The sequence below is a fragment of the Strix aluco genome, chromosome 1, assembly GCF_031877795.1.
Source record: "Strix aluco isolate bStrAlu1 chromosome 1, bStrAlu1.hap1, whole genome shotgun sequence".
NCBI classification, from domain to species: Eukaryota; Metazoa; Chordata; class Aves; order Strigiformes; family Strigidae; genus Strix; species Strix aluco.
In genome coordinates, this window is record NC_133931.1 from 53,999,895 (window position 1) to 54,026,105 (window position 26,211).

The window sequence follows — 26,211 nt, forward strand, 5'->3', positions numbered from 1 at the left end:
ATGGATAAATTAATTTCTATTCTGTATGGTTTATGCAGCAAATTATGCGGTACTGAGAAATAAACAATTTTTTGGCATACATTCTTGGATGTGGTAGTGCAAGCATTCTTCGCCGGCCCGCAAAACAAACGCTGTCCAAAACTGAAGCTCATCACTAGGCGGCACTATTTGTTGGTACAGCACCACACCGGCATCCATCCTTTCAGCACACTCTCCGCCGAGCAGCTGTAGAACTGCTTCACTCTGGACATACTTGGCACTGTGTGGTGGCAAAAGGCTGGATGAACCACTCAGCAGCAGAGCCACCCATTTCAACCTCGGGCTTCCCAGAACACGCTCTCCCTAGGATGTGCCTGGACTGTTCTAGAAGAGCCCCAAGGCCGCCTTCAAGACCAGGCCTGCTGTCCCATCAGATAGCGATCTGCAAGTACAGCTCTCCGAGCAGTCAGGGAGCACCACCAGAGCGCAGAGGAGCCTGCACACTCAAGAAAGGAGCCTGCACACTCAAGAAACAGCCTGTGGCTTCGCTGTACTCAGAAACAGTCTGTAGGGCAGCAGGAAGTGGGATTACAGCCCCGCTCTTCTCCCACATCAGCCAGGGATGCGCAGTCACACTGAGCTAAGCACTGTTCAAGGCTGCAGGCAGCTCACAGGTACCACCCTCAAGCAGCATCCTCTCCAGAGGGAGGTTCAAACAGAAGAAACAAAAAGTCCTGTTCACCTGAGAGATCATCACAACACATCCTCTTCATTAAGAGCTGAAGCACAAGCTAATACATTCACAAAAAAATACCTTTACTTTTTTTTCTTCTTAAGATTTATGTCAATGAATAAAAAAATATTCTCCAAATATTGTAAGAGGCAAAACAAATTGCTTTTTTCCCCCCTTTACATTTCCTTAGTGGTATCATGAATGCTGGAATCAAGTAAAATTGATCCATTTGTAAAAGCACTACATAGATTTACATAGCACAGAAGATGGTCTGCATTTAACAACTGTTTCCTTTTCCACTATGATGCAATAAACTGGAGACAAAAGCTTTGAGAGAGAGACACAGACAGACAATTTAATCAGTAAGAACTTATACTGGGCGAGTAATATTACGGTACCTATTCTAACATCTTTGAAAGTTAAACACTGGGAACAACAGACACAGTGACAGGTTTCATATAACACCTTTTTAATAGCACAAAAAATGATACAGCATAGAGTAGCATGTTTGCAGCAGTGGTTCAATTTAAAGTAACCAAAGAAAGCATTTTAAATTAAGATATCAAATAACTATTTTCATAATTAAATTTCAACACACAATTCAGTTGTTCAAGATTATCACGGAGTATTTTAATAACTCTATGACTATCTTGGTGCTTCTATTGCTTTTCTGCCCGCTCACACTTTGCATATAATTATCCTGAAACTATGTGCCATGTCTAGTAAGTACAGAGGATTGTTCCCCAAAACTTTTTCCATGAGCATGCTCTCAATTCAGCAAAGTTTAATACTTTTTTCAATTGCATTTTGAGGCAAATGTTTATAAGAGCAATATTAAAATTCATCAGGTAAGTATTCTTATATAAGCTAATTAGGCCAAATTCTCAGACCTCAAACTCTTCTGGTTTGAAGAGAGGGTAGGGAAAGAAAGTTGGGCCTTTCAGCAATTGAAGTGTCTCACTTCAAATCTGGGACGGCAACTTCTAGATTACATATTAACTTCAGTGTGTGCAGTGCCTAAATGTAATCCATTTACATCTGTAAACATAACTGGTAATTTCAGCAAAAGCCTGTTCATCTATTTTTTTCCTTTACTCCTTAAAAGTTATTGCTTGCCAAGATACTGACTGCATACCAGCAAAACTGGTAACGTAGGAAAGGAGTTAAAAGAAAGATGAACTGACAGTACAGCTTTCCCATCTGACAATATTTCTGAATCTTTTTGTGTACTAAACAACAGCTTCTTGAAGTGATTCATATGGACTTCAATATGCAGAATGTGAATAAGCATTCCGTTCAGAAAAATTTCAAAAATGGGCTAAAAACGAACTGCTTCTGAAGTCATTTCAGACCCCATCCTCAGAGGAACACTAAAGAAGAGCTTGTACCTCAATTTCTTTGAGATCCTACATCAGTAAATGAAGAAAGAAAAAAAGTGTTATCCTTTGCGCTGTTTTCATGAAGAAAATATAAGCAAGAATAAATCCTCCAAGGGGTTTTATAATCTATGGCTGTTCAGACTTGTTCATGCGGGAGTACTCATTTAGAAGACTTAAAGATGCAAACTATAATTTTTCTGATCCCTTAAGCGAAACATGAGGAAGACTGAGTGTAAGGATAAGACCTTGCACGTAACCCAGTCAGTACGCTACCCACTGATCAGGCTCCATTTACCTCACTGCTGGGACACCATGAGCCCCCGTTAACTCCGCGGTCTCCGGCTGAGGCTTCAGGAACACGGATCTTCAACGCGATACATAAAAAAAAACACACGGGAAGAACTCGCTGGCCCGAAGCGGCCCTCCCACAACTACGTTTCCACCTCTCAAACCAACAGCGCGGAGCCGTACCCCCGCCCGGGTCCGGTACCGGCGCCCAGCGGAGCTGCCCCGTGTACCCCCCGATCTCAGACATGTGTTTTTAAGGCAGCTCGGGTTTATTTTTCCTCGTCAGCCTTCTGGTCTCTCCCCAGCCCAGCACCTCCAGCCTCAGGGCCAGTCCCCGGAGCGGCAGCAGTCGCCAATGAACCTCCCTCCATCCCCTTCCCCGCGGCCCGAGCACCGGCGGCGGCGGCGACTTCCCCCGGGCTGCGCCAACGCTGCCGGAGTGGGGGAGAAGCGTTTGCGGGAACGCCCCGAGCCAGCCGCCCCGAGGAAAGAAGGGGGCTGCGATCCTTAAGGGAAAGGCTTTCGCTGCCGTTTCGCTGCCCTCCGCCGCTCCTCCCGCCGCCGCCCGCCGTCGGCCCGCCGCTCGTCCCCCGCCCGCCGCTCGTCCCCCACCCGCCGCTCAGGAGGGTGATGGTTTCTCCGGGAAGCACCGGGGCTGCCGCCGCCGCTTCCTCCTTTCCGCCTCCGTTTCGTACCGGGTTCCCGCAGCGATCGTTGGGGTGAGGCTGGGAGGGTCCGGGTGCTGCCGGTGGGGAGCTGTTTGGGGGCGGGAACGGGGCTGTGGAGAGAGTGACCGTTGGGAGACGCGTTCGAACCAGCGACCGTTGGCGGCAGCCGTTGGGGCAGCTGTTGCTGAGGGGAAGCGATGGCGTCCGGTCGCCACCCCCCTTCCCGCCCTCGCCGCCGGTTGAGGCTGAGGCCACGGACGTGGCTGCCGGAGCCTCAGCCTCAACCGGCGGCGAGGGCGGGAAAGGGGCTGCTCGGCGCCATCACCGGTGGCGTCGTTTCTTCATGGGGAGGGCAAGAGCTCTTCGATTCTGTGCGCCCTTGAAAGGCGGGTTGCCACTCTTGAAGAGAGGCCACCCTTCCTCCGGGGCCAAAAATTAAAAATTTTTTGTTGTTGTTGTTTCTTAAATCTCCTCAGTGCTCGCTGAGCGTCGTCTCCGAGCTTGATTCTCCCCATAGGTCCAAACTTAGGGCAAGGTGCCAGGTTGTTTTCAGGTCACAGCCCTCTGGGGTTACAGCTGAAAGGGGCTGCGTGTAAGTTTTCCCCCTTCCGTCCCTCCCACCTACCCTAAAGGACAAACGCAGTCTCCACTGGTTCATTTTATAAAATCTTAAAGCACTGCACCATGGAAACCTGAGCAGGCTTAGCAACAGGTAAATTAAATAACAGCGGTAGCAATGAAATGGACCAAAGCGTGGCCATTTCTCTGCATGGTTCAGGCCCAAGCTCAGCCTGAGTTTTGGAGGTGAAGATACCTTTTTCTGAGCAGTTTTTCTAGGGAGATGAACAAAAGCAGTGTGAGTTAGTTGCTTTCCCTTTTTGCTTAAAGGAGTAGGCAGCAGAAGTCAGCTTTCAGGTATGGCAGGCCTGTAGTATATTTCAGGTAAAATTAAATGTATAAAAGTAAATGGAGGTGAGGCAGAACTTACTGGTATGAGCAGAAATCTAGCTGGCACAGGTTTCTCCTAGTTTTAGGGTGTTTTAAATAACGGAAGGCAAGGCAAGGACAGAGGCCCATCATTATACAAAATAGTAACTACTTACAGTTGTCAGACGTCAAGTATAGGCACTTCAGAGTTTGGTCAGGTAAAGCGAGTTGTGTTTCTCCATCCCCTACTATCTAATACTGCACACAGTTATCATATATCCATATCCATACAGAGAGCTCTCACAGGCTTAATGACAGCTCTCAAAACCTTGCTTTGCTCTTTTAGACTTGAGAGCAGTCTGAGTTCCCTTCTTGCAGGTGCATGTATCAAGAAGGGATTCCAGACAAAAACTGTGATTAAAGAAGGCTGAAGACTGAAATTCAAGTATAACTTAGGTCTTGTTTTAGTCACTTTTCCTATTTAGGAGTCTGTCTTTCATTTGTTCATATTTTCTGCTTCTCTCTTTCTCTTCTTGATTAGGGAAATACATTCTGATGAGAGGAAATGGAAGTGTTAGAGGTGGTTTCTATCTGTAAACTTTAACGTTAAACCTTAGTACAGTGGGGTTTTTTTCAGCCCTAACTCTGATCTTACTGTATTTACCGTATTTACTTCTCTCCCTAGTGTCCAAAAATCAAAATGTCTAGCAAAAAGGCAAAGACGAAGACCACCAAGAAGCGCCCTCAGCGTGCCACTTCCAATGTGTTTGCAATGTTTGATCAGTCACAGATTCAGGAATTCAAGGAGGCCTTCAACATGATTGACCAGAACAGGGATGGCTTCATTGACAAAGAGGACTTGCACGATATGCTCGCCTCCCTTGGTAATGTCACTTTTCTCTTTATGGTTGCCAAGCAAATTTGTGCTGTTAAAATAATTGAGTTTGCGATAGCTTATGAGAGGGGTCAGTTTGTATTACGCTATTCAGATGGCTTTTTCTTTTAGTTTGAAAGCTAAACCAAATACAAATCCCTTTATTTGTAGGGAAGAATCCAACAGATGAATACCTAGATGCCATGATGAATGAGGCTCCAGGCCCCATAAACTTCACTATGTTCCTCACAATGTTTGGTGAGAAGTTAAATGGCACCGATCCGGAAGATGTAATCAGGAATGCTTTTGCTTGCTTTGATGAAGAAGCAACAGGTATGGGGGTGAAACTTAGCCACTTGGGGAGTACTTTTCTGTTGTTTATTTGAGTTTCTAAATGGTATGCTGATTTTTGCATGTTTATAAATGAAGTATGACACAGTGATCCTAGACGGCATATTCTACCAAGTAATGAGACTTTGACTTACCACTGAGTGAGAGTAAAAGCTGTCTGGCTGTTCCGTGTGAGTACTGAGGACTAGTAGTAATGTTCTTCTGTGAAGCTTTGAAGAAGAGTGTTTTAACTGGGCAGCATGTATGTTCCTCAAAGTGCAAAGTAAGATGCATTTGCTCTAAGAAGATGAGGAATTCAAATTGGTAATATGTGATTTGCTGAGGCATTGAAAAGGTAACGGATGTGAAATCTGTAATACAACTGAGTTTGTCCTCCCCCTGTAGTAGATCTGAGATGCATCTGAATTCTTCAGTGTTTTTAATATTTCAAGACAGGCTGTCCAGCCTACGTAAACTCTTTTGAACCCTCATCTTGCCTAGTGTATGTTAAGGCTATGATGACAAATGACATGTGTCATGCCCTCACCTGCAGCTCGGTTTGTTTTCAAACAAAAACAAATGCAGAGCCCAGTTTTACTACATCAGACTTTCAAGTTTGTGTCTGTAATTTTGAGGTTAGAGTTTATGCTTTCATTTATTTATTCATGTAGGCAAGATTCTGAAGAAATGTGTAGCAACCAGGGATGAATCCTTAAGGCAATTCTGTGGAATCACAGAATATCAGCACTTTGACACGTTATGAACACATCTTACTGCTGGGTGCCGAAATTTTGTAGCCTCTGTACTAGAGATGTCACTGCACCTGTAATTTTTCTCACAACTGTCCACCACAATATTTCAATCTAACCTATGGATAGGTGCTCTGAACCTTTCAAAGGATATTAGTCCATTTCAAACAGCTATTTTCAGTCTGTGTATTTTTAGCACCTTTTGCCTTTTCAAAGAGCATCCCCTTCCTGCTGAGGTGTAGGTAAACAGGCTTTCTGTTGGTAAGGCCTTTTCAAATGTTAATTGACTTCCTCCCTCTCAAGGGAAATCTCTTTACCATCTCCTAGAGAAGGAAGTTTTGTTAGTAGGTTAATTATTTTCTCTCCACAGGTAGTCTGACTCACTGTGCTGCAGGGTTTTTTTGTGTGCACCAAAACAAGAGCCTGCGAATTACAATATAAAGAAAATGATTGTGCTACCAGTTCTTTTGAACAGTAACCTTCTATGTAAACAATAAGTTACTAGTTCAGGCCCCCATGTACTGATAAGATTGATTTTATTATCTTTCAACTCTGTGTGGTACATGTTTTAGTCTAGTCCTAGGCTGATTCGAGGATAATGGTTCCACAGTCTCTTTTGTGTCTTATGCCATCCTCAGATTTTATCCAGGAAACATGTTAGATTGATATGCTGTTTTATTGATCTTTGATTCATAATAGTCAAAATGCAGGCTTCAAAATAACATGTGATGTATTTGTAGAACCCATGTTATGTTTGCCTTTTATTCATTTTACTCTCAGGTTTGGCTTCTGATCAGTTTGTTCCTTTAAAAAATGAACAAAAGCATTTCCAGCTATGTCAAACCTTTCTCTTTCTTTTCTTTTTTTTTTTCCACTTCATCATCTCCACGTGTGTTGCGGGCCTGATTTTCTGGCTCTATATCAATGTAGTTCTTTTGAAAGAGAATAATGCAAATCAGATCCTCTTGATGAGGATAATAGTTGTACTTGCTGGATTTTACTTACATTTCCTATATTGCCAGTCTAATTGGGTATATTGTTTCAGCGTTACTATCGTATGTAGCACTACAAAATTAGTATAAAAGTTACATGTCTGCATTTGGTGTATCTTGTCTGCTCTTTGATCCTGCGTTGTCATCTGTTTTGTGCTGTCTGCCACAGGCTGAATCTTAAATTTTGCTTCATTAATTTGTTACTCTCCATCTACATCGAGGCTGTGTGCTGCGAGGGAGAGTGGGAGTACTGTTTGCTTTGCAGTTCGGTGCTGCTAAAACTTGTAGTGTATTCCTAGTCTGGCAACCTCGCTCAGTGTTTAAACACCTAGCCGTTCAGACAGAAGCAATTAAGTCCTTGAGGCTAAACTTGTAGCACCAAAGGCCTTGCATTCTTTGAATACTAATCCTTCTGTCATCTCTCATCACTACTTGGTCTCTGTAGGACTGCAGACATAGAGCCTAATCTGTTTAGCTGGTTTTTCCCCTTCTTCACACACATCTGCAAAGAGACAGCTCCAAAATTTGACCCGATTAAGATCGGCCTGGCTAACTGAACGTTCTCCCCGTTTTTACAGTAGAACATTGCTCTTAGCCTTCTTGGTTTGGAGTCAGTAGTCAAGGGCTTGTCTACACTGGGATATGATGCTGTTTTAATTAGCATATGTTGAAACACGGGGTTTTTTTCCCTTCCTTGCAGCATACACCAACCCCATGATAATTTGTCATGCTCACTGACTGCCTTTTGGTCCCCTGATTCCCTGTTTGGTTTTGTCTCTCTGATGAACTCTGTTTGCTTAAGTTATTCAACTCTCTTTCCAAAGCAGAACTTTTTTTTTTAATCACATCCTAATTGAATCTACATCAGTTGATGTGGGTGTCTACATACGATTTCCAGCTGTTCTGCACAGTTTACGTATTTTTTTTTTTTTTTTGGAACACACTTCTACCTCCTCTGTTCTGTTACTGATATTTCTCCAAATAAAGTTCAATAACCAATTTCTTTCTCAAATGAAGCAACTATTGTGCATTTAAAGGCAGGGTAGGTCTTATTTCAGCGTTAAGCAGTTTCTGCATTCTTCTGTCTACCATTTGTTATGCGCATTCCTTTTTTCATCTCTGACCTTTCCTGGAATTATTTGGCAACTGGTGGTTCTGCCCATCTATTGAAATTGAATTAACAGAACATACTTAGCAACGGCTCATTTTTATATCTTTGTTAATTTCCTCCAAAGTCTTCTGCTAGTATTTTAGCATAAAATACTTAATATATCCTACCTTTTTTTGACTAGCTTCTCCACCTCTGCCTTTCCACAGTAAACATTATTCCTCCCTCCTGAGTTAACTTGCTCAATCCTGTCTGAAAGTCTTTTCTGTTATAAACTCTTTCCCTGGACACTTGCCAGCAGTTCACTGTATCCACATAAACCGCCTCCAGCAACAGTACTGTGTGGCAGTGAAGAGCCAGCCAGTGGTTATTTAGTCCCCAGAGGAAACTAGTTTATAGAGGATGTGCAAATATATCTAATTAAGTCAAGAAAAATATAATTCAATTAAGAGAACAGCTTGTGTAATGAAGACTAGCAGTGACAAAAACTTGTTTTTCCAGTTTGAGCTGTTGAAGATCAGTAGATGGAAGTAGGTGTTACAAGATCACAGCAGATCAGACCCTCTTTTCAGAAATCTGTATTGAAATGCATCAGATTTCTCCCCCTTCCCTTTTACATTCAACAAATTTCTTTAGAAATCAATTAAGAAAGTGTTTTGGGCTCTTGGTGCAAATGCATATATTACATGCTGTATTAGTTACCTGCACGTCTGTTGGTATGTCTGTCTTACTGCTTTTGAAGACTCAGCTACAAAATGGCTTCCCTCTTGTGTTTCGATACGTCTCATTCTAGGGTTCATCCAGGAAGACTACCTGCGAGAGCTGCTGACAACAATGGGGGACAGGTTCACAGATGAAGAGGTAGATGAGCTGTACAGGGAGGCACCCATCGACAAAAAGGGGAATTTCAACTACATTGAATTCACGCGCATCCTGAAACACGGAGCAAAAGACAAGGATGACTGAGCAAATCTCCTGATATCTGCAGAGAGCTTTTTATCCCTCCCATTAATTTTATTTCTCAGGATTGCTTTTTTCTTTGTTTTCTTGTTGGGACCTTTTGCATACAGTTTTAGCATTCCAGCTTTTCCCTCTGTGGACTCTGGGGCTGCCTAGGCACACCTGCACCAGCGTAATAAGACTGGAAATGGGCAGGGAGAGAAGACAGCTTGCAGTGATAGAGGTTTAGGGACAAAGATCAGTGAGTGTGGAGGCCCAGGTAAAAGTGTCAGTGCTACTCATCCTAGCTAGGTTAATTTTACATTTTTAATGGTAACTTTTCAAATAAAACACTGCTATATTAAGTATATAATTAAAATCTCCATGCTAGAAGTGGACTGTTTAATCATATCCGTAAAATTTTTTGCAGCTGTATGCAGTCGTTTTGTTACCTATTTTTGCCTTAAAAATGAAGCATAAATCACTTAAGCATACTGATGTTTGTACTTTAGCGACTGAGTACTTCACTTACTGCTGTGAGCATATACAATGAAGAAGTTCTATCCTTCAAATTTTAGTGCATTGTAAATTAATGATTTCTGTCCAAGACTTGCACATTAAACATTTTCAATCTTATGGATGTAATTGAGGGGGTATTTTACCACCTTAGCACCTCCATTCTTGACACCGAGTACAATATTAATACTGCTTTTTAAAAACTTACATGGTAAATCTTAGTGTTCTCTTAAAAAAAGATACCACATGTGAGTAGAATGCTTGAGTGATGCCTCTCACCAGATCTGCAGGACTGACAATATAGAATTCATTACATTTCATTGCACCATTTATTTTTTTCTTTCTTTTCTCTTCCCATCTTTTTTCAGAGCACAGTGAGAATGGGGCTGGATGAAGAAGGAAGGTGTGATGCCCCTGTCCTTTTTGTTTTCTATCTGAAAATGTTGTTCTTGCTTTCCAAATGAAATAGTATATAATACTTTTTCAAGAGCTGCTGCTAAGAGTGGTGCTTTGGGTGTGTGAGGAGGAGGCATTCCTTTTTGTTCCATTTCTCATTATTATATCCTCTAGTTCTTGTGGTATGGAACGTGTAGCATATTTGCTGCAGTACTCTGAAGCAGCTTTGCCATAACCTGAACACTTGTGGTTCTGGCTTTTTGGACTTGAGAGAAAGGGTGATCAGAGCTGCTTCTGTCACTTTTTTGTAATTATGTTGTTATCCCTTAAGAATTTAGGTTACAAAATCAAGAAGTGTCATTTGGCTGAGAGCGTTTTGCTATTTCTTGGTAGGCTTCTATTGTGAACTGAACTTCTAATAAATTTCATTAGACGACAGCGATTATTTGTTTTAGAAATAGACTTCTTCCATGAATAACCTACCAGGACTGACCTCTTTTGAGAAGGATAATGCCATAAAAATCGTTCACTGGTACCTGTAAGGAAAAGCTCTGAAGCTTCTGCCCTACCTCAGCCCTGGTTAGCTTTGCTAAAGAGTGGGAACTCTGTGAACATACCAAGGATCAGAGGATGCTAGCGGTAGGCCTGCCAGAAGGGTATGGAAGATGCTGAAAAACACAGAGGGGGGAAAAGGGTTCAAAACTCTTTCCTAGAAGACACAAGAAATCCAAATGCTTCAACAGTAAGTTTTCTCTCAATCGCCACTTTTTTTGCTGAAAATGTTTGCATTTAGAGGGGGCAGAGATGAAAACGCCGAAAAGAACTTTTGTAAACTATCGGTGAAACCGATTTTGCCGTGTCTGAAGGAGGCGAAGCCGGCCGGGTCCTCTCCGTCCGCCAGCTGAGTTCAGCCTCCCCCTTCCCTCCCCTCCTGCCCCCGCCGCTTTCCGGGCCGGGCCGTGAGGCCAGCGCCCAGCGCCAGCAGCAGGTGGCATCACAGCTCCTGGCTCGGACGTGGTTGAAGGGCAAATGGCTCACAACACTTCTTTTTTGTTGGTTTTTTGAGTCCCGAAGAGCTCGTTTGGTGCAGCATACAGAGGAAAACACGCGCAGTTCCCACAGAAGCTCTGCTCCTACCGCAACAGAGTTTAGTGCTGTCGTGATTTTTCAAATTGCAGCTTTTGTATGTGCTGAATTTTGGCTCTTTAAGCAAATTCATTCGTTACTGAAGAGAGTAAAAAGAGGTATCTGCAAGCCGTTGTTACAGACATGTATGTGCAAATACACATGTGGTGTATGTTTGAAAAAGATTGGGTTTCAAAAGGATTGTTTAGACCTTCCTTGTAACTCAAACCAGATACACTGCTCATGCATTTAACTTCTCAGTAAGCGCTCTTGTTTTGTAAGATTAGCTTTGAAAAACTACCCCAAATTCAAACTTACATGTTTGCATAACTTTGTTTACATATGAAAGACTAAAACCTGTGATACAAACTAAACTGTTGAGGCTCAGAGTGAAGCAGCTGGTATTTATCTGTAGCAATAAATGTCAATTGTTAAACCCCAGTTCTTGCTTATGGGCCAGGGCCATGTTGCTGTATAGCAACGCCTATATGCCATTTGGTCTTGTGATGACAAACTGTAATTCACTAATGCTATTGTTCTTAGCCCGACCTTTGGGAGAATCTTTATTTTACTCTCTCAAGTTTAATGGCATTTAATGCTCTCATAAAAACATGTCAGAGAGACTGATAAAAATGGACTTTTGGTGAGTAATTCAGAGACCTGGGATTTCTCTTGCAAAGAAATTTTAAACCCCCCGCTCACCTCTGATGCAGAAGGTGCCTTAAAGTCTGTGTCTGTCTGGAACCAGTAACACTGGTTTTATTGACTAATTGTGGTTCTCGGTCATGGCAAAATCAGCCTCAGTAAGAGCCATGCAGAATCTCCAAGTGCTCTCACTGAAGTGGGTCAGCAGAACATGAAGGCGTTGATGGTGGGATGTCTTTCTCCCTTTTTTTATTATAAATGCAGTTGTTTTGTAGCTAGGTCACTTGAGTGGAGGGCTGGAACAATGTGGCCTTGAATCCTCTCAGCTAGAACAGAGAATTAAAAGTAGGTCTGCAACATTCAGGCTGAATGTTAAACCACTGAACAATTGAACAAGGGAGGGTGGAACCATCACAAGCAGCTGTGTTTCTTATTGTGCCTTTTTTTTTCTTTTTTGGCAAATGAAAACGCTTAGGCAATGATCCCAGCAGAAGGGATTAAAGAGATCAATTTTACCTGAAGAAAAACTTTCCTGCTCTTCAAGGTGAAGTTCCCAAAAGCTATGATTCACAAGTGGGGCTGGTAGGCTTGTTTCCTGTGGTTGCAGAGGCAACGGAGCTGAACCCTACATGAGTTTTAGCTTATAAACCGTTTCCTCTCCAGGACTGTTTGTGAGAAGCAGTGCCTCACCAGGGAACTGTCTCACACATCCTGTATCTGGCCTAACACCCCCCCCCACATCCCATCAGTGTAGGTAATAACTTGTAAAGGTCGTCACTGCCCTTACTCTGCTTTATCGTTGTGCGTTGTAAGCTGCCTGTGGCTCAGCACCTGATTATGCTTGAGCAACTCGGCTCCCTCTGTACCATACCACGGGCAGTCATTTTGTAAGCTGTGCTGTCCCTGCTTGTGAATTACAGCCCCAACTCCCACAGAAAGAGCAGTGGTGACTCCTTGCCTTCTCTTCAGTATTTCTTGTTGATGAGATTCAGCAGATCCTTACTCAGTATGCTTGTTTTAATAGCTACTAATTTTAGTGCCTAACTCCCCTAGATGGGGAGAGAGCAGCATCTGTCAATCTGGCAGGCATGCCTCACTGTGAATAGTACCAATGACGTCAAGCATTCTTCCCTGTCATCCAGATACCAAGTAGCGGGTATTTAATATGACAACATCCAAATGTCAAATAGAATGATGCTTCGTCTAAAAAATGTGAGAGTCTAAGAATTCACATCACCAGGGTGGTAGTGTCTGAATACTAGGCACTTGGTATGACCTTTGTGGACTGTTTCCTAGTGGCAGGCATGGTTTATATTGCTATTCAAATAACCTTAGCTAACTGCTGACTCATCTCTAGTTCCACTCTACGCATCTCATTGCTTAAGTATAAAAATTGTTTTAGTAGCACTCATTAGCTGTGAAAGGCAAACCTAACTAGATTGCCTATGTAATCATCACGAGATCAGAAAGTGGCATGTAAACTGAGTATTTAAAAATATAAAAAAGCATTCACACAACTTTAATAGGGAAGCATACCAGTCCCAGCAGGCTTCTTTCACTGAGTAGGCAAGAGCTGCAAATTAAAGATACTTGCAGCTGGAAACTTCCTTTTCAAATAACTGCAGGTCACTGTGACATTGGAAATGGTTGCAAAAAGCTACAGTGAGACCACAGTCATTGCACGCTGCCTCCCCCCACATACACAAGATTTCCTGAGAAATCTGCTCAGCTCCGTGCCCCACAGCCCTCACAAGCTTCAAAGCTATAGGGCTGGAGTCAGTTAAAAGGGGAGTTGACAAGTTTCACGTTAGCAAGATAAGCTTCTGAACTTTGTGATACATTTTTGGAAGAGAATTAAATGGAACAAAATTACTCGTAGTTAGTGCTTGCCTGTTTCTTTTACCATTCAGGGGATAAGGTACTGTGTATTTCGTAGAACCTGAGATATATGTTGTGCAAAACACAAGTTGTAACATTGCTATTGCAATCCTGTTGGCAAACAGGGAAACCTGGCCATGAATCTAAACCCATCTACCTTTGCCTGCCCTCCTCCTCTGCTAATTAAGGGGAAAAAAAGGTAGCAATGCAATTTTCAGTTGTCCGAAGATGACATTTCTTTCACACGTTGACTTTTTTTTGCCACTAATGGAATATAATCTTACAATTTTAATAACAATAACTAGTTTCTCTGCCGTAACAAATGTAGGTATGCAAACTGCACCTGTGTTGCCAGTGTTATTGGTGCTTTTTAGCACATCCATCTATTCCATGGCCTCTTCGTCTAGGTGAGGCAGACAACAGCAGCACTGTTACAACTGTCTCTGGGGATGTCCTACCACATGTGGACCTAAGAGGAAGGAGGAGGTCCTAAGAGGATGAGTAAGGAATACACGGCAAAAATGCAGAACACTTACTCGCTTACTGGAAGATGACTCTGCGCTACCTGAACTCCCAAAGAGGAGGATAAACTGCTGCCATGAAGTGCTAGTTATAGCTGTGTGATTAGCAGAAACCCTACCTGGTAGCAGCTGTAGCCGGATTTGGAAGCAAGTTGCAATGTGGATGGGACAGCAATCAGAAGACAGTGATGAGGTTTGTTGGAAGTACTTGGTTTTACTCTGTTCCTGTTGCAATGCATGCAGCCTGCTGCCCCTGAAATTTTCTGCCCGAGCTCGGGACACAGAATCTGGGTAACTGAGTAGCCATCTAAACTAATGAAGATTAAAATACCAGAAAGAGGAGAGAAGATAGGGGCTGAGGCACTGAAGTATTTCCTGATACAGCTGATCAGAGAGATGACTCTAGTTGAGATCCTAGTAGTCAGCCTTCTTCAGAGGCTGCACCCCAACACTTAGCCAACTCTTTAGGTAGCCCCTTACTTTGGCAACCCGCAGCAGGTCTTGCAGGGTTCTGTTTCATATCTGATGTTTCACCCTCTCTCTCCCTCCCCCGCTCCTGTCCTTTATGCAAGCACTCAAATGACTTCCACATGTCAGGGGCCTGCATCTACCTCTTCTGTTACAAAAGGGTTGAGGCCCTCAAGCAAGAAAGGCATTCCCTTCCCTACTTTGTGTACCACACCTGGGGCCTCACCTTGAGATAAGATTCAAAGCAGCTAATAAGCTGTAAGGCAGGCTTTGCAAATTTTGACGAGTAAAAATTCAAGCAGCTCCAGGATTAAGGAGCAATTCAGTGGCATTCATTTTTCATTTGAAAATGCTGGCAGTATCTAAATGGGACGTCAGTACCTGAGACATTTCAGGCTCTTGGCTGAATGTGCAAATCAGATTCTTGTCCACATCTCTGGATGCACAGCAACAGGGCAACACATGACAAAACTGCCATCTGAGGGCAGTAGGTAAGTGTGCTAGGAAAGCAGGAGACTCTTTTGGCTGATGATCTTACCAGTGATGCCTGGAAGATCTTACCCTATGCCATGTTTTCAGGGCTGGTAATTTTGCCTCTTCCACCACTGATTTCAAGTATTGTTATGAAAGAGCAAATATCAGACAAAGGGGTGCTGGCTGCTTATTTTTCACCACCACTTTCCAGACTCAAAGGGTACTTTACACCTGTGTGACTGATTCTGGATTACTCTTACCTATGACAGATTTAGTGCTCGCACACACCCTTTGCAGGAATGTTTTTGTTACCTACTGGTGGTTTTTAAAGTGACTATAAAAGCAAGGAAAGCATCTGGGAGATGCTGTTATTATGAACAGGTTAGGGTGTGTTTATTTTAGTTATTTCTTCTTCCAATCCCCCCATGCCTCCCTTAAGCCTATTCACAGGCTTTCCTTCTACAGGGAAATTGTACTGAATTCAGTAAGGTTCACCTAAAAAAGGCTATTTCAGCAACATTATGCAAGTTTCCAATATTTACCTTTACATACCAATACGTAATTCTGGCTCACTTCCTGACTATGCTGTTCTTAGTTTTGGGTTTGTTTTTTTATTTTTTTACTTTTTTTTTTTTTAAAGGCACAGTTTGCTTGAGTTTCAGCCTCTAATCAATATTACATTAATGACTTTCCTACTTTCCTATACAGTTTCCCCTGTTTTATCTCTGTGGCAGTTGAAATTTTCATTTGGTGACTCTCCTTGCATTTCTCTGCTATATGAGGCTGATGTCAGACACCTGTGGTATATGGGCATGTTCTTACACAGTCCACAAAGGTTTGTTTCAAGCTTTTGTTCCCAGAAAGCTACAGAGAAAAGGACTGTATAAAATCTGTTTAGAACAGAAGTTGGTTGGGGGTAGGGGGCAAAAAGTTTTATCCCTGGAAATAGAAGCAATGTGCCATGAAGGTATTTGTAATATGGACTCCTTTTAATGAATCTTAGCCACTTAGTTGACTGAAGACATTAAATTGTTCTTTCCCTAAAGTAAGTAATTAACTTTCCACACAGAAAATTAAATTGCTTAAGATTATTACACAGCTATCTGAACAATACTTCTAGTGTCTTGTTGCTTTTATTGCTTTTCTGCCCCTGGCATTTTGTATGTAATCACCCAGACACTGTGAGACATATTGATTAAATACATTGGGGCCCTTTGCAGAGTACAATCTTGGTTTACATAATCTTATATGGTACACTATTACTGTAGCCAAGTAATAAATAAGAGCAAAATTAAGACAGATAGAAACTTTGGGCAAAGCCAGTCTGTCCTGTAATCCACAGAAGTAGGTTGGACCACGTCTTTATTGGGAGAGAGACAGACAGACTCCTGGGTTGACTTCAGTAGATATTTTGCTATTAGGCTGAGCATATTTCCTCTTACTACACTGAAAAAAGCTGGCTGAAGAGTAGCTTCCATGCCAGTGCTCACAATGCTCTAGACAGGTGAGTAGGTCTCCCTCTGTGTTTGTACAGTGTCTAGCAAAACAGAGGGAAGGTGGTGTGAAAATGTAATGTCTTAAGGCATTTTCATAATAAAAGTAATAAGCACTGTTTCTGTAGAGGTGACAAAAGCTATGTTTGAACAGCTTCCACCAGGCTTTCTCTAATTCATCAGAACATCCTTTCCACCTCTGGCTTTGGCTAGGCTGATGTAGCAGCTTTCTGTTGGCAGTGCTCCAGGTAACAAGTGGCAAACAAAATATTCCAAGGCTGCCTCATCCTTTCTTATCCCACAGCCTAATGACAAAAGGAGACAATTGTACCTTGTTTGCTAACTACATGCTGTGCTTTATCTTGCGTTTTGGTTTATGTTGTCATCAAGTTGCTAATCATCATTCCTCGACACTGTCTGCACAGCTCCTCCGTGCAGCTCTTGGCTGCGTTACGGTTACATGGGCATGGTATCACAAAAGAGCAAATGCAAGCGTTGGCACCTGTCGATGACTCTTGTTTAGAGGGAAGTTGTTCCTTTTGCCAGCCAGTGGAGCATCAGATCTCCAGGCCACTAAATAAATGCTATTATACATCATCTGGGCACCATATGGTCTGCATGCTTCTGATTATAGATGAGCCACAGCCCTCCAAGCAGTCAGGTGAGAGAGCTTAGCCTCCAGCCTCAGTAACTATCTGCTTTAGCAGCAGTAAGGCTGCTTTGGTGCACCTTTGGTGGCACACATTGGTGTGTTGTGAAGAGAATCAGGGAAAGCCTCTCATAAAGTATCAGAAGGATTTTGTTCCCTTGTGGAAGTGCTGAAGTTTCTGCTGACCCTTCCAGGCATGGATAAATAAGTAATCTAGCTGTTTAATGTCAGTTGTGCTGCATAGCCTACTGGTCTGCACCCTGGTGTATCTGCAGCTCTAATGCCCCCTCAGAGAACTTGTATTCAGATGTCCAAAACTGTGGCTTAAATAAGCTCATCTCATCTCATGCAGCTTTTGCCTTGCAAAAGAAGTCCATTCCATGTTGGAGTCTTGCTTTGGCATCCTGCTTGAATGGACAGAACCAACGAGTGTGCATAGCCAGAGGTGACTGGGTTAAATGTGTCAGCAGGCTAAGTCCTTCCACGAGGAGAAAGAGGAAATGAGGTCTGAATCAATTCCTAGAGTAGCACAAATTAGTGAGCTACTAAGAGCCCTCAGAGAGGTTCCCAGAGAACTTCACACTTAACCCAGGTAATTATAGCTGCAGGTGGCTATGCAAGCATGAATCACATAGGTGAAAGTAGTGCTGAAGCTTCAGCAAGACTGGTTTTATAAGCCTAGGAACTGAGTCCAACTACATTTTATTTGCCTTACTGCCAAGACACCCTCAATCCTTGCACTAATGGCTAGCCAGAGTACAGCATGTTATTGCCATTTAAAACATCTGGGACTGGGACAAGCTGTATTGGCTAAATCCTAGTCTACATCCATACAAGTAAATCCAGTACTCATACAAGTTTGACAGGGAAATTTTGGCTCTGTGCCTGCAACTCACTTCTTTAACAAGTGAAGATCTGTTTCCATCCTAAAGTGCTTGAAAGGAACTTCTGTTTTTTAGAACACGAGATAACTAAAGTAACAAATGACTTCATCATCTACCAATGTCCCTTAAGCGTGGACACACAGGTTTTACAAAGGAACTTAAAACTTACAGGTTTCAATCCATACTGAACTTAGGCTTTGAACTCTTAATAGACGAGTGACCTGTACTTTTCGTGTCCTAATTGCTTACATGCCTGATTGTCTGAAGCGGCCTTTTGAATTTTTTTTCTAGGAGACTCATAAGATATCTAATGTTCTAGGCTGAGCTGAACAGCATCATTGTTATTTCCAACCTAAAGCCACATGCGGTCTGCAACATGATGATGTCTTTGGGCCTAACTCATGTCCTGCTCCTTCACAGCCTGAGCCCAGCAATCACATGCTGAATGTTTAGCAAGGGTGGGCAGCATTGAGTTAAGCACAAGCACAGTGGCATCTCATGCAAAATCATGACTGATTAGAGTCATGCCTTTTGCATTCCAGCTCAGTATCTAGAGTTTACATACGGCAAGTAGAGACCTTTTTGAGCCTGAGAAGGCTCAAGGCTCTTATACCAGAAGCTGTTCTAGAATGAGACCTTTTTCTACTCTTCCTGTTGAAGCTGGACTTTTAAAGGAGGGTCAGATTCATGGGAGAACAAGGGAACACAGAAAGAGAAAACATATGTGCCTGGCTCTGTTACTCAGAAGTTTCTGAAGAACTTGACATTGGGCTTCTTCAGTGTGAGGCCCAACACAGTTTTTGCATTTTGTTCAAAGCGAAGAATTCCTCAGAAGCAACCAGGCCTGCCGTCTCTCCTAGGAAGTGTCCTTCTTATTGAACTGTAAAAGTGGGTTCAGAAATATTTTCTTTTTCCCAACTCCTTTTCTACTTTGTACATACCCTTATTATTAGCATTTGGTTTTGTCCAATTAAGAGGTTTCCCTTCCTAGTATGATGGTTGACATCAGTCTCATTTTTGAACACAAAATTTTATCTTTTTATTGGATAGAGTACTGGTGAACTGCAGATGCAAACTGGGTGATGGGACTTCATATGCTGCATTAGTCATTATGGCAATTCCTAACACAGGTTTGAGTTACCAACAATTATTGCACTTTAAATGTCCGCTTCAAGGAATACATTATTCTCATTTGTGAAGGTCTGGTGTACAAATAGATGTTATGACTCTGTGGACGGAAATTACATAAATGAAAAGGAACTCTTAACAGGTCCTCTTCCTAAGGATAAAATCCCAAGATGGCAGCATGATCTCAGGCTCCCCAGAGGTCATTGCAAATAAATCCCAGTTAAATGGGGCTACCTGGAGGGTTGGATGTTAATGCAAAAATTGATGTGTTGATATCAAATTATCCCAGGCACAAAAACCTTTTTTTTCTTCCTTTTTTTTTTTTTTTTTTTAAAAAGGGCAACTGTTCTATCTGGATTTAATGGAAATGCAGAGTTAAGGTGCTGGTTTCCTGGTTATCTGTCAATTAGGTTTGAATACTGTGTTCTGCAAGAGGTAAGAGAAAGAGGCTGTCTACACCCTCCACTTCCACTTAGGTCTAGACTTCTAGTTGGTGTATTTCTGTAGGTTTTGAGAACACACAGGCAATGGGAGCTTGACTGAAAGATGCTCTTTTCTGCCCTTCATCTACAGTCTCTTCCACTGTATGTCCAGTAGAGCATAAGTGTAACCTCCATCACAGCTATAAGTAATTATTGACGGGGCTGAGGTTCGTGCAGGCAAGGGATGAACTTCACTGTGTAACTCAGGAAGCAACTGTATATCAAATATTTCCCCAGCTGGGGAAAGGTCACAGGGCAAATCTGGACCTGCCATTCCTGGTAAAACACCTGCAATGTACAGCTCTTATACATTCTCTCTCTTGACCTGCTCCCTCTTCAAATAGTCCTTAAATATTCAACAGAAAGATGGCCAAAGCCCTGTACAGCAGGTACAGCCTAGGCCTATGACCTGTGGAAAATCATGGAGGAGCTCATCAGACTCCTAGAATGGTTTTCAGTGCCAACACACCTGAAGCAATGTTTCAAGTTTTAATCCCTATTTAGAGGATTACCATTTGTCAAGCCTAAATAACTGTAAAAGGTAGGGGGGGAGGGGATGGTACACAGGAACATACCAAGTCTGTGCTACACATTATGTCTGCTTCTGCTCAGGTTCCTGCCCAACCCCACCCTCAGACACAAGTCTTGCCAATTTTTAGCTCCCTCTCAGCAGAGCTGTTACACCACAGCCCAAGTATGCCAACACACAGGACTCCATGCCTTTAAACAATGCTGCTTGTCCATGTGTGGATTTTCCCTGCCCTCAGCTCCCCAGCTAGAGTGCCTCTCTGGTACAGGATTAATTTGAGAGAGGGACATCAATACACTCCCATTGTATTAGTTTACCATAACAGAGAACGACAGGATAATGGTCAAGCTCTGGGGGGAAGGGGGTGTACGAGCGCCTGCATGAGTGAAGTCATGCATTCACCCTGTTCCATTTTTTCCAGATGTGGTGCTTAGGGTTTGTAACATTGCAGTAAGTTGTGTAGTTCTGTCAATGTTTTTACAGCATACTGTGGGATAATTCATCTGTCCCTACCCCAGATCCTGGCAGAAGTAGCATGGGTATGGCAAGCCATGAAAGTAAACGGGTTCTGGCTTCACATCTGTGGTTCCATCAGTGGCAAGGCATTGATCCAGTGGTTCATTCTCTGATGTATGTCTAAGTTATGCAACAAGCCTGCTTGTTTGCAACTCTCCTTCTTTTAAATTGTGTTGAATCAGTACATTGAGCCTATTCCACACTCCAGATAGGTCCATTTTCAGCTGTCTGACCCAGGCAGCCCTTTGCACATCTGCTGCATCCCAAGACATCCTGCTCTTAAGTTTTGGTGATATGCAAGTCAGCACATTCCCCTCCTCCTGGCACTTCTCTGTACAAGCCTGCCTCTTCTCAGCTTTCAAAGCCAATTTCAGCAATGTCAGCCTGTGCCACATTCCATGCCTTTCTAGTCCCAGTTTCTATCTAAACTCTGTGAATCCGCAGAATGGCACAAGATAATCTGTTCACAGCTCCTGATCCAGTCCAAGCAGTCGGAATATACCCAGCTGAAATACCTTTTGGTGCAAGCTGACATGATTGCAGAGGAGAAAGAATTAGGACCAAACATCACAGTCTGATACAACCTTTCCAGGCTGCCATGGAAGGGAAGTCACGGTACTAAACGGGAATCACTACAGACTAAGGGAAGCATCCTAACAGGGAAGATGCCTGAATAACTAGTATATAAGCAGTAATTAGTACACAAGGTGGTACCAAGTTCAAGAACACATAAAAACTATCAAGAGAAAGGAAAGCATTAGTAATACTGTTATTTATTACCTACTGCAAAAGATTAATAAAGGTTAAAATTAGTTTCATTTGGTGAAAACCCTAGAAAGATGAAACAAAGGTGCTTTCATGATTCAATCGCTGAAAAGGGAGCTTTTGAGATTCAACAGGAAGCAGTCAGACTGTCAACATGAAAGGAGCAATTGATCAGAGGAGAGTGCAGAGGGGCTCATGCTACAGAGCAAGCTCAGGAAATCTGTGCAATGGGCAATAATAGTGATGCCGGAGAGCCCAGACCAAATGTTATAGGGGGGTTTCTTAAGTGATTGGAAGGCACAAGAGCCTACTGGTATGAGACAGAGGGAGGCAAACTAGTAGTAGTAGAAGTTGGTGGGGGGGTTTTGAAGGAAAAAGATAATTTAGATTAATACAAAGATAAAAATTCTTTGCATGTGGCTTAGGAAAAAGGCCAAATGGGGAAGACAAGCTGAGTAGAGAGATGGAAGTTACTGGTATTGAAAAGAGAATCAGGATTATTAGTGTCTTCTGATAGCAGTGAATGACAGAAATTAGTGTGCTGCTGAGAGCACTGTAGAATAGTGTAGCATCAGTATATCTGACAGATGAGGAAAGCTATTATCTTCATCTTTTCTACTTGAGAATCCCAAATTACTTTGTGCTGCAATACCCTGAGGCGTGGAGAAAGTTCCTGGTCTTGAAAGGACATACCAATAGGCCAAATATAACTGTTCACTTTCATAAAGGCTAGAGGAGAAAGGTTAGCAAGGGATGGAATAAAATGGTGAAACCTGGCTGAAATAGGAACAGTATGTTCAGAAAGGCACTGACTGGTCATTTTCTGAGTGGTGAGACGATGGAAAAATATACAGAACAAAGGAGCATTGGGTAGGTGAGCTCAGGACCAGTTTTGGGAGACGAGCAAGAGAATCATTCCCAGAGAGGGCAAGAACAGAACTGACTATATGGAGCATAATCAGACTGAGACAAATGAAACCACAAAGGAAAATCTGGATCAAACCACATGTCAGTTCTGCTGATTTGCTTCATTGAGAAGTTTACTTAATATTTCATGTGGCAATCAAGAGTTTACATGTATTCCACTCCTCTGTGGTCAGTTTTAACAATGTAAACCCAGAACTCTGACAGCCATTTTAAAGCAAAAGTAAGAAACTTCCTGGAAATCAGAAGTTTTGCTATCCATACAGCTGGCACAATCCATTCAGATGTGTACACAACTAAATGCACAAAAAATAAAGTAACACCATCAAGTTAAAATTTTATTGTCTTCTGTGCCACCCTGCTTTTTCTACCTAGAAAATAGGTGTATAGATCAAGCCTCCTCTTTTTCCTCCAACAAGCACTGTCCTTTGTGTGCTGCCCCCCCGGGGACAGAGGATGAAGGTTGGAAACCTAAAGACAAAGGTTTGCAGGGAAGTGGGGCGATATCAAGCAAAGGGTGCCAGCAGAGAGAGACAGATGGAAGAACAGCTTATGGAGCTCATGGTTTGGCACTGCAAGAGGCAATGGCCACGATCAGAAGTGCTGTGCAGGGCACAGGTCCTGGGGAGGGACCAAGTAAGCAGAGCACATGGGCTGTGGCCAGGGCAGGTGGGTTGGGAACCAGCCGCAAACTCCTTTAACTGGTGAGAGGAGGTGACAGCCTTACCTGGCAGGGATGACACTGCCCTGTTTCTAACCTTCTCTCGCTCTGCCTCTTGAATTTTTTGGAGCCATTTGTCATCCTTACTCATACAGATTCATTCTTATCCTGGAAGTGACTCTACAGATTTCAATTCAGATGTTAACTATACAGACACAAATGTGTCATGCAAAGCATTTAAAGGTAAATTGTGACCTAAAAGTAATACACAGAATAAATGTTTGCTACACAAAGTAGTTTCCTGTATATAGGTTTTGTTGTCAAAGACTGTGTTGCAACATTATTGAGTGACTAAGACCAGGACTTTGGGCTGGCTAGGACTGTTTTGCTATCCTGCATGCACTTTCAGAGGCAGAGACACCTATATGAACCAGTAAGGTCCTACAGCAGACAGCTGTATATAGCTACTGAGTAAACTAGCAGGGCTCAGGAGAGGACAAAGTGAAGAAAATGCTAAAGGTAGCTGAGGACCTAAATGACAAGTAGATCCAGTGGAGACATGCAGGTACAAATCCTCCCACATTCACAAAATATATAACCAAGTCCAGAAAACAGAAATACTGAGGTGGCACCCAGATCTGAATCAGGTACTGCCTGTCAGCATTCACGCGCAGAGGACCTGACACAGTGGGGCTTCAACAGAACAACTCCTCCTCTCTCCTCAGTGGCTGACCAAATACTGTACCCAATGGGCTCTGCTGCCTCCCCACTCCCTGCCACATAGGCAGGCAAGAACAAGGACTCATCCTGAGAGATGAGAAGTTATGTAGGCAGCTATTGAACCCCTTCAGAGAAAGGAAACAAGCTAAAAAGCCACATAGGAGATGGGTTTAAAACTGAAGTGTTTCTGGCTGGGTGCCCTCTGGAGGTCATAGCACTCTTTCTGATTAGAAGGAAAAACTAGAAATTTACTAGAAATATTTTTGGCAAGAACAGGGAAAAGACATACTATATGATAGATGTGGGTTTGATTACACTTTGAGTTTGCCCAAGTGGAACAGTAGCAGCGAAATAGTTTGCTGTTTAAGCTATCCCCCTCCAAACTTAAAATGAGGCTTTTCTGCTTAGCCAAATATTAAAATGACATTTCATTACAAGCTCAGTCATCTCCCAAAGCTGCTCTCTCCTTACTAAGAAAACTTTTGATTTGCACATTAAAACAATGATGGGTAAAAATAATCTTGATCAATCACTCATGGATCATCTCCTCCTGTTTATTCAGATGTTAAGCCAGTATCTTTTCCTTTTCTCATTACAGCCATCACTTTAACAGCAGACTTGCATTTAATGTTACAGGAGCCTTTTAATGATGATTGATGAATGTGAACAGAGAAAGAGAAGTTATTTTTGCAAGTAATTACTGCACAGCACTATTGCTGCAGCAAGCACTCTGTGTTAGAACATGTGCAGCAAAAGCTGAAATTATTTGCAGATCTCCATTTTAAACTCTAACTTCATGTACTTGAGAAGTCCCATTTGTGGTCTGAGTCCAAAGGAGAAATATTTCTCCTTTTGTTTAAAAATTATTTCTGTCTCAGACTGGAGGTATTTTGTTGCTGTCAGTGCTCCTGCTGTTCTTCACGGATGTTGTAGACGACAAGCTAGAACAGAACTGTAGAATACCATTTATTTTGGTGCAGATCTCTGAACATTAGAAAATGGGCTGGCAAAATGGGAATCCAAATACTGGACCCGGGCTGTTCCCATTCAGTCAGGATATGAGCAAAGAGTTCTCCCTTTTTATTTGCATACTTGTACTGGGATTTGGGTTTCTTAGTCATTCTCTTATACAGACACCATGAAAAATATGTCAACAAATCACTCTGACTCACTAAGTCTCTTCAGTTCAAGGCCTCATCTATTATATATTTGACCAGTCTCACTGGAGTCCTATTTCGTGGCAGAGCCAAAATCTCCTCTTTGATTGTCATGGCAATAGTCCAATTCTAAGATTTGGCGAACTGGATCTCCTAAAAAAATTAACATGATCTTATAGCTATGAGTACAAATTTGCATTTCCAAAGCAGATAAAATAATGTACAAGGTAAATATTAATGTAGCTGGATGCACTGTCCAGCAAAGGCCAAGGTACCAGACACAGAATTTGCTTATCTTTCCACAGACACCTAGTTTAACAACTTAAGAGTAGCAAGGTAATCTTTAATGCATCCAGCATTCCTGGGCAAAACTTCTTTAATATATTACACTGTGTTTCTACTAAACTAGCATTCTGAACCTAGGCAAACACTTCTTCCACAACCTTTATTTATGAGTTTTCCATTAAAATCCTGTTGGTGGTGGGCAGCTAATTATCTTTTTAAGCAGACTAGGGTTCTTTAACAAAACCAAAGCTTTTCATATAGAACTGGAAATTAAAACAGCCACATCAAATCTGGTACTCAGGAAGCACATCAGATTAAACTGAGATCCATATTTTGTGAATGCCACTTTCTGATCTGAGAACGTCCTGCACCCATCATAGCAGGACACACTTAAATCAAGTCCTCTTCCATGTGGAGCCTGAGCATTCCCATGGTGCTGCCTCACAGTCCTGCTGGCATTGTCCTCACATTGCTAGAACTACCCTCCCTTCCATAGTCAGATGAGGCACGGTCATCACAAGCTTCACACTGCACCCTGAAGGCGGCTGCCTTGAATATTGGGGAAGACCCAAGTACAGAACAGGAACTCAAGGGAACTGAGGTTTTGAATCTGTTGCAATACCATGCTTTCACTGGTGGAGCTGGGTGTCCTGGGCAAAGGAGACACACTGCTGGATTTGTTGCTCTGGATGCTCCAGTAGAACCTCCTACATCACCACGGCGTGCAAAGTGTCCCACCAGGGAAGGTAAGACCTTTCACACTCACTAGACCAAACAGCCAATGTAGGTCTGTAGAGCACAGCCAGGCCTATAACACCTGCTTACATGGAGTCAACACTTCAGGCCCCTGTTATTCTCTCTCCCCTCTGGCAGGTGAAGAAAATTCTCCCTGGTGAGATGCCACTGGCCTTTTCCCTTCTCACAGAGGAGGAACCACTGACAAGACCACTACTGGTGGAGGAGAGCTCTGTGCCAGATGAAGGGGAAGCCTGGCTAGGCAGGTTTCCCCCAGACCTGCTCCTGCCACCA

The 26,211-nt window shown here is 42.7% G+C and overlaps 1 protein-coding gene across 1 annotated transcript; it reads left to right on the forward strand.

The window, feature by feature from the left end:
* The first annotated feature begins 2,993 nt into the window (after positions 1–2,993).
* Positions 2,994–10,320, forward strand: LOC141922286 (myosin regulatory light chain 2, smooth muscle minor isoform-like). Its single transcript, XM_074821423.1, has 4 exons — positions 2,994–3,098; positions 4,660–4,858; positions 5,020–5,181; positions 8,821–10,320. The coding sequence occupies exons 2-4, from the start codon at positions 4,675–4,677 to the stop codon at positions 8,991–8,993; spliced, it is 519 nt and encodes a 172-aa protein (XP_074677524.1). The 5' UTR covers positions 2,994–3,098; positions 4,660–4,674; the 3' UTR covers positions 8,994–10,320.
* Positions 10,321–26,211: the final 15,891 nt, after the last annotated feature.